The following is a 13,753-nucleotide window of genomic DNA, read 5'->3' on the forward strand; positions in this document are numbered from 1 at the left end:
TGCAAAAGTGCATTTTCGATGTAATGCACTTTCATGTAAGTGAGTTATCGGAAATACGGTTCGATGAACCATATTTTCGATAAAACAATGTAGGCCCATATAGAAGCCCAGATGGAAGCCATACCTACTGTGCTTGAAAAATCATAATACTTCAAGGATATATAATCCGCTCCACCAAAAAATCTTTTAAGGTTAAGGGGGATGGAGGGAGGGAGTCAAGGATAAATGGATATGGACAACATAGATGAAATGTTATGGTGAGTACATAACTTCTTTACCTGATGTTGTCAATCTTCATTTTATCCTTGACAGATGCAACAAAGTCCCCAGCTACCTAAAATCTTGGGTGGACTCACGGAAGGATATTACCGAGCACCTTCAAACCAAAGGACAATCTTCGCCTAGAGTCCAATCTATAATGCGTAGTAAAGGTATGGGGAGAAACCCAAGTAGCTGCTGCACATACATCATCCATCAAAGCTCTAGACTGGAAGACTGCCGAGGTGACTAGAGATCTTCTCAAAGTTCACTCCGGAGACCAAATAAGAGTATGAGACCCAACCAACTCGATACTGGATAAGGTTCAATGTAATAAACGAAACGTAATCATAGGATGAAATAAGAATAGATTTAACAACGCTTGCAACAACAAAAGTGCGTTTTCGAATATCTTCCTCAGAAAAAAACACAATGTCAAATACAATAACTTGAAAAATACACACACCTTATATACACCAACCAATTAATGAATTCATTTAATTATTGCTTAATTGGTTGAAATAAACCTGCATTCTAAATTTACTTTCAAATTTTAAAATATAGTATTGTTAAAAATAAATAAATACTTTATCAAAATATCAATTCTATGAATAAAAATGGATTTAAAATGGAAAAATTAATATGTTATTATGTTTGGATAAAAACTTTTATAAATGTTAAATTTGTAAAACAGTGAATATGCTTGTAAAATTAATGTAGTACTACCACCATCTAGTGGACAAAAGGAAATTACAACTTGGCAGCTCTTAATTTTAACACTGGAATGATTGAAAGCATTTCATTCAAACCCTGTTCCTTGGTAGCATCCAGTGTTATCTGCCAAAAAAGTTCATCATTCCAGTGTTAAAATTAAGAGCTGCCAAGTTGTAATTTCCTTTTGTCCACTAGATGGTGGTAGTACTACATTAATTTTACAAGCATATTCACTGTTTTACAAATTTAACATTTATAAAAGTTTTTATCCAAACATAATAACATATTAATTTTTCCATTTTAAATCCATTTTTATTCATAGAATTGATATTTTGATAAAGTATTTATTTATTTTTAACAATACTATATTTTAAAATTTGAAAGTAAATTTAGAATGCAGGTTTATTTCAACCAATTAAGCAATAATTAAATGAATTCATTAATTGGTTGGTGTATATAAAGTGTGTGTATTTTTCAAGTTATTGTATTTGACACTGTGTTTTTTTCTGAGGAAGATATTCGAAAACGCACTTTTGTTGTTGCAAGCGTTGTTAAATCTATTCTTATTTCATCCTATGATTACGTTTCGTTTATTACATTGAACCTTATCCAGTATCGAGTTGGTTGGGTCTCATACTCTTATTTGGTCTCCGGAGTGAACTTTGAGAGGTTTTCAGTGACGGCAGTTCACTTCTTCATCTCTCTCTCTATTTGGTTTTGTGTAACGTTGGAGATGGCGGAGGCACCAGGGGCAGAGACCCACAACGACTCTAACTATAATGAGAAAGGTGAATTAAGGAAAGTTATCGGACAACTTTCCCAACTTGTTGAGCTTTTAACTCCAGCTTGTGTTTCTATTGTAACCTTGGCTACACAGCATTCACTTTTACCTAACGGACAACGTACATCTAACAAGGAAGTTCATTCTAGTCGTTCAACCGGAGGTAATGTACTTCCTGTTCCTACAGAATGTTCAAACGGAGATGTTCGAGCTCCATCGCCTACCTCTATTAACGATTTTGAAGAGTTTCCTCTTCTCCTACGTTCTGGTTCTAATAACCAGGGGACTTTGTGCAATGGTAATTCTACCCTTCCTAAAGAACAACGTGGACAGCGCGAACAGCGTGTTACACGCAAACAAGGTGACTTTTCTCATTCTACTAAACCTATTGATTTAAAAACTTTTCTGGACAAGGAATTTAGCATGCATTGTCACGGTGCGGTTTCTGACTATCCTTCTACAGAAACCAAAAGCTACAAGGAAAACTTGGATTTGTTATATTTTTATTTGGATAAATACGAAAGGTTAGCATGTGATTCTACTTTTTTAAAGGAATGCATAGACAAAGGTATAGTACCCAAGGGCTTACGTGTCAGTAAGTATCCTAACAGGGTCGAGGAAGGTTCTACCTTTCACAAGGAATTAATTAACATTTTTGATAAATGTGGCTTGGATATAGCCAGGGCAATTATTGCAGAAAATGATAGGATTAGGACTCATCTTGTTACTAAGATTAACAATGTTAACAATGATATTATCAATGACTTGTTGTTTTCCATAGAAACAGAAAAATCTTTATACAATAGTATTTTTTCTCAAATTGAAAATGAATGCATCAAAAACATGAAAAGAAAGGCCCTGAAATTAGAGAGGGATATTAAAGCTTTTAGTCAGGGGACAGCTTACCCCAAACCTAGACCATACTTCAATTACAGGGGAGAGTTTGAAAAAATTAATAAAGACAATACCAACATTGATTTGGATGTTGATGTAGGGTTTGAGAATGACAATGGTGAAGATGCTACAAGGGAAATCCCTTTAGAATATGTACCCCCCCTACGCAGGTCAGACAGATTACGCAATCGGAATCCAGTATACTATCATTACCCTACTCATCCATACAGGGGGAATTACAGGAATTAGCCCACTGTAAAAATTCAATAAAACAAAATGGGAATATTTTTGAATTCAACCAATACAAGATTTTCAATTACAGTTCTTTGGATGTTATACCAGAACTTTTTGAACTTTTTGTAAGAGGTTTTAAGTTTATTCCCTTAAGGAAAGCCAGTATTCCTAGGGCGATAGTGGATCTAAAACTTTTTTTAAGGAAACAGAATTTGGGGCTTATGTTCGAAGGAACCTGCAACAATTCCAATACACATTCACAGCTAAAGAAGAAGAGTGTTTTCAATCCCCCACTTCACCCCCAGTTAAAGAATCTAGAAAAAGTGATGGAAAATGAAATTAGGAAAACCGTGGGCGCACATCGGGTGTATTCAAACCTACCAAAGAAAGAGATTCAATTATTAGAAAATTTGAAAGGTAATAAAACTATCCGTATTATGCAACCTGACAAGGGAGGAGGTGCAGTTTTAATGGATGCCATTTTATATGAGTCTAAAATGAAGGAAAGTTTGCAAAATACTACCAACTATACTAGAGCCTCTATTAATGAAATTAACATTTCTAAAGCTAAAATTAATTTGTTAATCAATGACTTATTACTTGAGGGTTCAATTGACTTGGACACCTTTAACTTTCTTATTACCCAGAGTCCTAGGGTTCCCTCAGTATTTGGCATCCCGAAAGTTCATAAAGATCCAAACGACCCTCCTTTGAGACTTATAGTAGCTTCGGAAGGTTCTATTACCACCCCCTTGGCCAAATATGTGGATATTAAATTAAAAAAATTGTCTAACCAGGGTATAACAGTTTTAAAAGATTCCTGGGATTTTCTGAGACAAGTAAAAGCCCACCTTTTTTCCAATAATATAATTTTCATTACCTTGGATATTGTTGATTTATTTGGATCTATTCCCCATGACATTGGTTTGTTGTGGTTAGAAGAAAGTATGGCACATCATAGAGGTTTTACAACAGATGAATTTAGAACCTGTCTCCTTTTGATGGAAGTTATTCTTAAAAACAATTTTATGTACTTCCAGGGAGAATTTTTCCGGCAAGAAAAGGGAGTGGCTATGGGAGCTAAATGCTCCCCCACTTATGCCAATATTATTCTTTCATGGTGGGAGAATTTATTTATAAATCAAAGTGAATTTGTCAACTGCTGGGTTTTTTATAAACGCTTTTTGGACGATATAGTCATTTTTTGGACTGATACATTGGAAAGATTCTATGAATTTTTGGAATACATCAAAAGTACAACAAGTTTTTTAGATTTTACATGTAAGGTCAATTTTGAAGAATGTATTTACTTGGATGTTTTACTTAGTAAAAGTGACGATCATTTTATTTCTAAGATATATAGGAAACCTACATTTTCAAATTCCTATCTACATTTTTCAAGTGGGCACCCCTTTAGTCAAAAAAGAAATATTCTTAAGGGGCAATTAATTAGGACCAGCAGGATGACCTCGGAGGATCTGGACGTTTATACGGACTGTCAATTTGTAATTAACATGTTCCAAGAAAGGGGATACCCCGCCTATTTAATAGATGAAATTTATAAGGTGGTACTTGAAGGTAGAAAAGGGAGATTTGCCCCTATCCTAGGACAGGATAGTTCTGATATTACAGTTCACCCAAAGGAGTCTGGTGATACTTATAACTTTTCAAATGCATTTATTATGGACTACACTGGAGATTCAGCAGTACTTAAAACCACCATCAGTAAGGAATGGGACAGGTTTAGGGATTTTACAGAACTTGAATATATAAAAAATCAGTCATTAAAATTTATATATCGAAGGGACATGAATCTCAAAAATATTTTTGAGTTTGGGGGAGCTAGTAATATTAACAATGAATCACACAAAACAGGTACTTATAAATGTGGTTCCTGCTCCCAATGTCAATACATTCAAAACAATATTAGTATTTTTATTCCCAGTAGAAAAAGGACCATTTCATCTTCTAAATTTGCCAATTGCAATACATCAGGGGTTGTATATATTGCCACATGCCACTCCTGTTTTTCCTTCTATGTGGGAAAAACAGAAAGGAAGTTAAAATCCAGAATATATGAACATTTTTATGAAATTAAAAGAAACAATGTTAATAATGCACTATTCCGTCATACCCAAGTTTGTAAAGATTCTGTATTTTACTTTTTTGTATTAGAGGTTGTACCAAAGGAGGTTAGGGGTGGCATGTGGGAAACAAAACTTGAATATAGGGAACTTTTTTGGCAGATAACACTGGATGCTACCAAGGAACCGGGTTTGAATGAAATGCTTTCAATCATTCCAGTGTTAAAATTAAGAGCTGCCAAGTTGTAATTTCCTTTTGTCCACTAGATGGTGGTAATACTACATTAATTTTACAAGCATATTCACTGTTTTACAAATTTAACATTTATAAAAGTTTTTATCCAAACATAATAACATATTAATTTTTCCATTTTAAATCCATTTTTATTCATAGAATTGATATTTTGATAAAGTATTTATTTATTTTTAACAATACTATATTTTAAAATTTGAAAGTAAATTTAGAATGCAGGTTTATTTCAACCAATTAAGCAATAATTAAATGAATTCATTAATTGGTTGGTGTATATAAGGTGTGTGTATTTTTCAAGTTATTGTATTTGACATTGTGTTTTTTTCTGAGGAAGATATTCGAAAACGCACTTTTGTTGTTGCAAGCGTTGTTAAATCTATTCTTATTTCATCCTATGATTACGTTTCGTTTATTACATTGAACCTTATCCAGTATCGAGTTGGTTGGGTCTCATACTCTTATTTGGTCTCCGGAGTGAACTTTGAGAGGTTTTCAGTGACGGCAGTTCACTTCTTCATCTCTCTCTCTATTTGACTAGAGATCTTGCAAAATGTGCTTTCACTGGCTTAGGCAAGGTTAATTAATCCTTATCATAAATGAATGAAATGCAGTCTTTCAGCCATTTAGCCAGAGTTACTTTGCTAACTGCTTTACCCAACTTTGCACTAGAAAAGGAAACAAATAGCCGATTTCATTTTCGAATGTCTTTTGTTCTGTGAAGATAAAAACGTAATAGTCTATGATCATCAAGTAAATGTAAGGCATATTCTCATTTGTTGGAATAATTTGGAAAGAAAACCAGTAAATTAACTGATTGATGTTAGCTTAGGAGGGGTTTGTTCATAAAGAAACTCTATCCTGGTGGAAAACCATATAAGGAGGCTCAGACGACAAGTCTCGGATCTCTGAAACACTCCTGGTGGAGGTAATGGTTACCAAAAACAGTGCCTTCCATGACTAAAACTTCAGGTTACATTCCACACAGAGCTCAAAGGGAGAATGTATTACAGCATGTAATACTAAATTCAGATCCCAAGGAGGTGTTGGATCTTTGAAAGGCATTTTTAACAAAAGTGTGCCTCTTAGGAACGATTTACAAAGTCTATAAGAGGCTGAATAACGTTCTAAATCATTGTGACAATTAGAAATTGCAGCTAATTGTAATCTAATGGTAGAAGGGGAAGCTCCAGCATGGAAAAGAGGCTAGAAAGTCTAAAATATGCTCTATGGAAGCAGAAAAGGGATTCATTTGTTTTTCATGGGCCCAAATGGTAAATCTCTTTGATTTGCTAGAATACAGTTTTCGAGTGGAAGGTTTATGGAGCTGACAAGATGATGTGGTGCACTGGGTAGGAAATATTAGGGTGCCTGGTAACTAATGGAATTGGAGGAACCATGCTGTCAGCTTGAGGTTCAAAATGTCTGGGTGAACAAATCCATTTTGATGGGACAGAAGTTCCGGAACCGGATCCAGAATCAAAAATTATCAAATCAGATAAAGTTTTAGGAAGAGAAAACAAATCTGTTGAGGCCAAAAAGGTGCAACGAGGATTGCTGTGCTTTTCAACTCGAATATTTTCTGTAAACATTTTGGAATTAGAGGGATCGGGGGGGGGGGTGAACATACAGGAGACTGGGGGGACAATTTTGGAGGAGCTTTAGTTAATAAACAGAACATGCTGGAGGGATAGATTCCTGCCCCAGAGACTTCCCATACTCTGGAAGAGACTACCTATCTATGTCAAACAGAGCTCCTCATTAGCACTCTTCAAGAAAAATCTTGATGATTGGATGGGAAATGGGAAATTCACCCCGGGGATCACTTCTGTGGCTCTGCTCGACAGGGGCACAGGAAAATAATTTTCTTGGGTGGCGAAAGCCAGGGTACATTTTTTAACTAGAATTGTATGGGCCCTAGGGCCGATAGCCTAGTACCTACCTATGAACCTATGAGCGCGTCTCTGGGTGACTTCCCCGGAGTGTAAATCAGGGTATAGTAACTGCTGCACTTGTTTGGGGGGGGGGGGGGAGCAAGCAAACAGGTTGCATCAAAGTTGACCACATTGACAGATCATCAATTTTGTCACTTTTGGATTGAGACACCACTCATGAGGCTGAAGGACACATCTGTTCAGCTTGTCTGCAATCACACTGGAACTCCCCAGAATGTGAGTTGCTATTAGAAAGCAGTTGGAAGAGATTACCCCATTGCCACACTCTGAGGGCTTCTTGACAAAGGGAGTAAGACTTGGTTCCTCCTTGCTTCTTGATGTACCAAACTACTGACATTGTCTGTTTGAACAGCAATTCTCCTGAGAAAGAGCTGTCTGAAAGGTTAGCAACAATAGAAAGACCGCTCTTAGCTCCAGGATATTGATGTGCATGTTGGCCTGGACAGTCTTGCCCAGAAAATGTCCCCTCTGCCCCATCTGGGTTGCGACCATGGTCACTATGGCTGTGGGCAATGGAAGAACAAAGGGACGACTGCAAAGAATGTGTTCAGAATCTAACCACCAAAGAAGATCCCTCTCTTGCAATAACTTGTGATCAGAATTAGGTCAGACAAGGGTTGGTGATGGATAGACCACTGAAAAGCTAATAGCCATTGCAGAATTCTCATATGAAACCTGGCTAGAGGTACTAGAGTTACTGATGCTGCCATCAACCTTAGAGTTTGCAAAATTAGTTGGCAGGAACCCTCTTTCTGTGGATTAGCTTTTGAACTTGTACCACTACTCTTTGAAGTCTCTCTAGATGAAAGGATGCTACGTTGTCTCCTTATACAGTACAGCCCCTATGAATTTTAAATTTTGAGTTGGCATTAAATGTGATTTCACGAGATTTACTGTAATCCCTAGATGGGCTCAGATACTGAGTGTGTACTCTCTGGTTACTACTAAGTGATGCCTGGTCTAGGCCATTATCAGCCAGTCATCCAAGTACAGAAACACCCGGAATCCTTGCAGTCTCAAGTGAGCTGCTACGACTGCAATGCATTTGGTGAACACCCTGGGGGCTGTGGTGAGACCCAAGGGCAGTACACTGGTAATGACTGGCTCCTAGCTGGAGGCGGAGGAACCTTCTGGAGCGTGTCCATTTTTATAAGGTAACATGCATCCTGAAGATCTACTGAGCACATCCAGTCATCTTTCTTCAGAAAGGCAATAATACACTATACCATGACCATCTGGAACTTTGTTTGCCAAACAGATTTGTTCAGCACAATGAGATCCAAAATAATCTCCAGTCCCATGTCTTTTTTGGCATTAAAAAGAATCTTGAGTAGGTTCCGGATCCTTTCTGGTCTAGCGGGACTTCTTGGATGACTCTCTTGTCCTGCAGTTTTTGAATTTCTTGCAATGCTGAATCCCTCTGACTGGGTGGAACATCAGGGATCTTTCTGAGTACAGGGGGAGGGTGAGAAAAGGGAATGATATAGCCTCTGGATACAATCCACTGCACCTAGGAATGTGTTATGTTTAGCCAGGCGTTTAGGTGCAAGCGTCCTTGACTGCCTCCAGAGGAAGACAATCGGGCCTCCCTTCAGGAGCACTGAAAGGGCTTTCCTTTGAAAGGAATCCCTGAAACCCTGGTTTTGCAAACCACCTCTGCCTGAAGGATATCTTCTTCTGTTTTGGTTCCCCACTCTGCCCATGGGGGAACTGCTTCCACGTGTCTTGGAAAGGCTCTTGGGATTTTTTGAACCACATTTTTCCACCACTCCTTTGCTTCCTAGAAATGGACCTCTGGTGGGGTGGAGAAATGTATATCCACAGCAGAAAGGCTCTTACCATCCTTCTCACACCTGGATAAAGTCTCTTTCACTTTAGGGCCAAACAATGATGTTCCATCAAAGAGAGCATTGATGAAAGAAGATTTGAATAGTTCCGTAAAGCCACATAGGTGCATCCAGGCATGTTTCTTTATGGCTATACCTGTACCAGCTGCTCTGGAAGTCCCTTTGGCTGTATGAGTGATCAGCCTCATGGACAAATTAAACACAGTCTCCAGGGTGGCCAGATGGGAAGCCACTTTGTCTTGGACTACCTCTGCTACAGCTCCTGTCAGGGTGTCTTGACAATTTCTTAATCAGATCCCATTGGAGTCTTGTGAAGTGTGCCAAAAAATTTAAGGACATTATAGTGCAGTTCGATGAAGTGTAGACCCGCTTCCCAAATCTGTCCATAGCCCAAGACTCCTTGATGGATGGACAGACAGAGGAACTCTCCTCAGCGAGTTTCTTTTTAGTGGCAGCCACTACAATCATGGCATCCACAGCTAACCCCTTGGCCCAGAACGACTTCTCCTCAGGAGCAGATAATAGTTTATCAGGTCTCTTAGGGGATGAGCTCAATGGTGTCTGGAGTCTTCCACACCTGCTGTGAAAGCAACTGAATGAACTCATCAGCAGGTGGGGTCACCCCAGAGGTAGATGGGCGGGTGGCAACAGTCTGCAGGTAAACAGATTCCTCCGAGGAAGAGTTTGGGCACTTCCATTCACCCCTCTGTTTTAAAATTTCTAGGATTTCTCCACATGAGACATTTTCAGGAGGTGACCGTGGGGACTCTTCCCCCTCATCTAAATCTGTGTCCTTGGTAACTGATTCCTGGGGGGGGGGGGGGGATCCAAGTGCCTCCTCTTGCACTTCTTTTTCTGAGGGACCTCCTCAGGGGGATAATTTGGGGCAGTATCAGAAGATGACAGAACCAGAGTCTGAGAAACCTAAGACTTCAGCACCCACTGTCCCAATGGAGAGGCTGGAGGAATAATCGAGCCAGATGGGGTACCTGTACTGAGGGGGAAAGCGCCGACTGTCAACTTGAGAGGGCTCTGTCCATAGCCTTGAACGTTGGCCCCCACGAAAAGGGAAGGGAGCCCAGAACAGAAATAGACTGCCTTGGGTTAGGGTCACTCCCTGCTCCAAAGAACAGACCCTCGAGATAAAAGCCAGTGCTGAACTAACTCGAGCCGAAGCCCAGAGGAGCAGGGACTTCTCCAAAAAAACCTAGAGTCGAGACCTGCCCCCAGAACCGACAGGGTAGCTTATGGCCACAAGAGGTCTCCAGTTCTGAAGCCACAGAACAAGCTCAGGGGAACTACTGGTTCCAAAGATGCGAATTACTCCAGAGCCAGTACAGTTGGTGCCAGAAGATGTGGAACAGACAACTAAGACCTCGGAGGTGGTTAGAGGAGGAGTAGTTAATGGGGTAAAATAAGTCTCTATTCCAAGACCTGAAGGGGCTGGAACCAACACAAACTCGAGAGCACTGGCAAAATGCAATGGTTTCTGAAAGTGGCAAATGAGATCTGAGGTAATTGTGAGAGACAGATTGTGGGTAGAGGTGAAGATTGAGAGTTTTTGGCTGGTGCGAACTGTAGTAATGGCAGAGTCAGTTCCGATACTGGAACCGATCCCCATCTGTTGAGGATAAAATGAAGATCGACAACATCAGATCTATATGTTTCAAAGAACTGGGAAGAACCAAACTGACTGCCTGGCACAATTTCATTTACATGGGGCTCATTTTAACAATGAAGAGTGAAAAGTGAGAAGCAGGCATTAACTTCATGCAGGAATTCATTCAAATGGTGAAAAGCTACTGGAGGATTAATGATGCTGTGAGAAGTAATCCAAATTTTATGTATACTTAGTTATGTACTCATTTTCTAGTATCAGCTTTATGCTAATCAGAGTTATGGAGAAAAAGGAGCCTATGTCAGCAAGAGCAGCTCTAAGACATGAAACCAGTCCAAGGCGTGATGCCAAGTCAATGCAGGATGCACACACATGCATGCTGCATATACAAATATTAGCAACTTAAAGTTAAGACCGACACACACACACACAAAAAAAGCTGCACACAAACAAAACTTTGCAGGGAAGGTACCTCAGCCAAGGAGCAAACCAAAGAACCTTGCACTGTGAGGCAGCAATGCTAAATTACTGCAATGCAAGCAGGAAACAGTTTGCATCTTTAAAACCAATGACTACCGTGCATTCTCATCCAAAACAACAAGCTTGAGTAGCACTACCTGTCAATCGTGCAAATTACTTCTGAACACCCTACCCACTAGAAAAATGTTGCTTCCATGACGCTGGTTTAATCACCACACTCATACATTACACTGCATTGTAATATAATTGCAATATTAACTTTCAACATCCACTACAAGCTACTTTAACTTTTCTTCTACAAAAAGTAAAACTCTGCGTACAGAACTCATTTGTTCTCCACTTGTGTATGCTGGGTATAATACAGTAATGTACTGTAAATGCTTAAAATGCTTGCTCTGAAAAATCTACACAATTATAATGTCAAGTTAGCCTATTTGTGTTTCTACAGTTTGTATTGCAATGCTTGATTCCTTTTGTACTTTTGTATACCCAGGCTGTAACTGAAAAGGTTCCACAGACCAACTCAGTAACCTAGTAATCACATTGTTAAATAGATTTACTTATTACAGTTTATTACAGATCTCATTTTTGTCTCTTGATAAGGATATGACAGATAAGAATAAGAGAAGAATATAAACTTTACTAGTACTATAATTTTGCAAAACCAGCAGTGGAAAATTAAACATCTAGGCAAAAGAAAGAAAAATACAGGTTGTGATATATGTGTTCCACAATTTCAAGCAACTTCTCACTTAAGAGTATTAAGTGCACATAATGTAAAGACCTGCATTTTAGTTTACAGCCTGCTAAAATAAGCAATTCTGATCACCACCCCAAAAACAAAGCAGTCATTATGGGTAATGTCACCTTTTTCAATGTCATCCTTAATCGACTTCAAATCATATTCAACCTTAACTGAACAAGTGTGTCTCTGTACTCTCAATTTTTCAAACGTTTATGGGAGAACATCATATGTACTGACAATTCAAAGGCAGCCTGCTCATAACAGAGCAAGCCAGCAAGACTTCTAAATTTTTAAAGTAACAAATCCCACCCATCAACCACATTTTTAATATTAACATTAGTAAAAGTAAAGCTAACCTGTGTGAGCTGCTGCTTTTATCATCTAGACCTTTTTTATCTGCAACTTCAGTATGTCCTGAAGAGTCCCTCTTCTCTTTCCACTTCTCAGCCACATGCTTAAGTTTCTCTGGGTCAGCGTATCTCTGAAGTACATTAGGAGTGCCAAGGGAAGAAGTGTCCAGATCCCGCTGTCCTTCAGGATGGCCATGATCTACATAAGGTGTAGTAGTAATGTTAGTAACTTCAAGCGGAAGGCTGTTGGGTCGTTTTGGCAGCACTGGGGACTGAGCATTTCTCTTTTGGTCCTGGTCTAATACTTTACTGAACTTTCCCTCTACATCTTTACATTTAAAGTCTGTAGCCTTATCTTGCTTTGATAAACCAGAGTCTAATGGAACCAGAGTATCAATTTTGTATATATTGTTTTCTGCATCAGTATCTTTGTCATGTTTTGGTTCCAATACCAACGTGATACACAATTTCTGCTCAGCTGCAGTGCGCTGATTTTGTAACTTGTCATGCTCCAGTCCTCTCTGACGACGATTCTCTCTTTTCTCACGACTGCTGGTCGCTTTGTCAAGAGCTTCAGCTGAGGACAATTTCTGAAGAACGACAGAATTCCTTTCAGATTTCTGTCTATCACTGGGCGATTCCAACTCCATCTCATCAGTCCCTGCCAATTTTCTTAAAGCAATGTTGTCAACCGTTTGTACTACAGCCTGATGAGAGTCAGGAGTCTGGCTTTCATTCTTGACTGGTGTCTGCTGATTTTTCTGTTTCAGTTGCATTCTTCTCTTCTCAGCCTTAAGCTTCTGAAACCTGGTAATGCAATGACAAAGTACACATTAACAACATGGCAAGTGCTCAACTGACAGGTTTTTATACCACTGATCTGACTTTCTGAAGCTGCGGTTTGTATTCTCTGAGTAAATCATAATGACAGTATAACACAGATCACCTCACGGCATGAATATTCTCCCAAAATGAGGAATCAGACTCAGTTAACAGACCAAATGAAAAACAATCCCTTGCTCCCAAGATGCAAAGGGATGAAGCCCTGACTACGAACCAGATGACCAGTGTTCAATCAATGGTACCAGCATTGAGGGATTGGGAGGAAAAGCCTACATGGCTACTGTCAACTTAACCATCCTGGGGAAGGGAGGTGGTACTGGCGTGATGCTTGGGTGACACCTAAAGGGACAGCACTAGGTGTTGCACCATGAAAATCAAGCCTGCAAAGCCTAAACAGCATGCACTGCCTAGGAGCAAGGGATGCAGATGGGTAAGCATACTCACCATGGCTGACAGCATTAGCAGAGTCCTACTTAGCCACAACGGGGATTAAGAGCTCCAAGGGGAAAGGGGAGTCCTCTGGGTCTGGTAGTCTGACAAGCTCTCTACTGCCTGTCTCTTGACTCCCCCCATAAGGTTGATTAGGGCATCCAGCCAGGGAATAAATGGTCCCCAGGGCTCTCATCAGGGCTGCAGTGTGCCTGGCTCTCACCAGCAACAGAATGAACAAGACAATTAGATAACAGAAAGGGAGCTACTA

The 13,753-nt window shown here is 39.4% G+C and overlaps 1 protein-coding gene across 1 annotated transcript in view; it reads right to left on the minus strand.

Moving 5' to 3' along the window:
* MYO9B (myosin IXB) overlaps nucleotides 1-13,753 on the minus strand; it is a 1,188,949-nt gene that overhangs the window by 491,004 nt on the left and 684,192 nt on the right. The window contains exon 22 of the mRNA XM_044054768.1: nucleotides 12,217-13,017. Coding sequence (XP_043910703.1) covers nucleotides 12,217-13,017 — 801 coding nt within the window. The remainder of the gene's footprint in view (nucleotides 1-12,216; nucleotides 13,018-13,753) is intronic.

Source organism: Protopterus annectens, chromosome 13.part0 (assembly GCF_019279795.1).
Source record: "Protopterus annectens isolate FY-2018-M chromosome 13.part0, PAN1.0, whole genome shotgun sequence".
Lineage (NCBI taxonomy): Eukaryota > Metazoa > Chordata > Ceratodontiformes > Protopteridae > Protopterus > Protopterus annectens.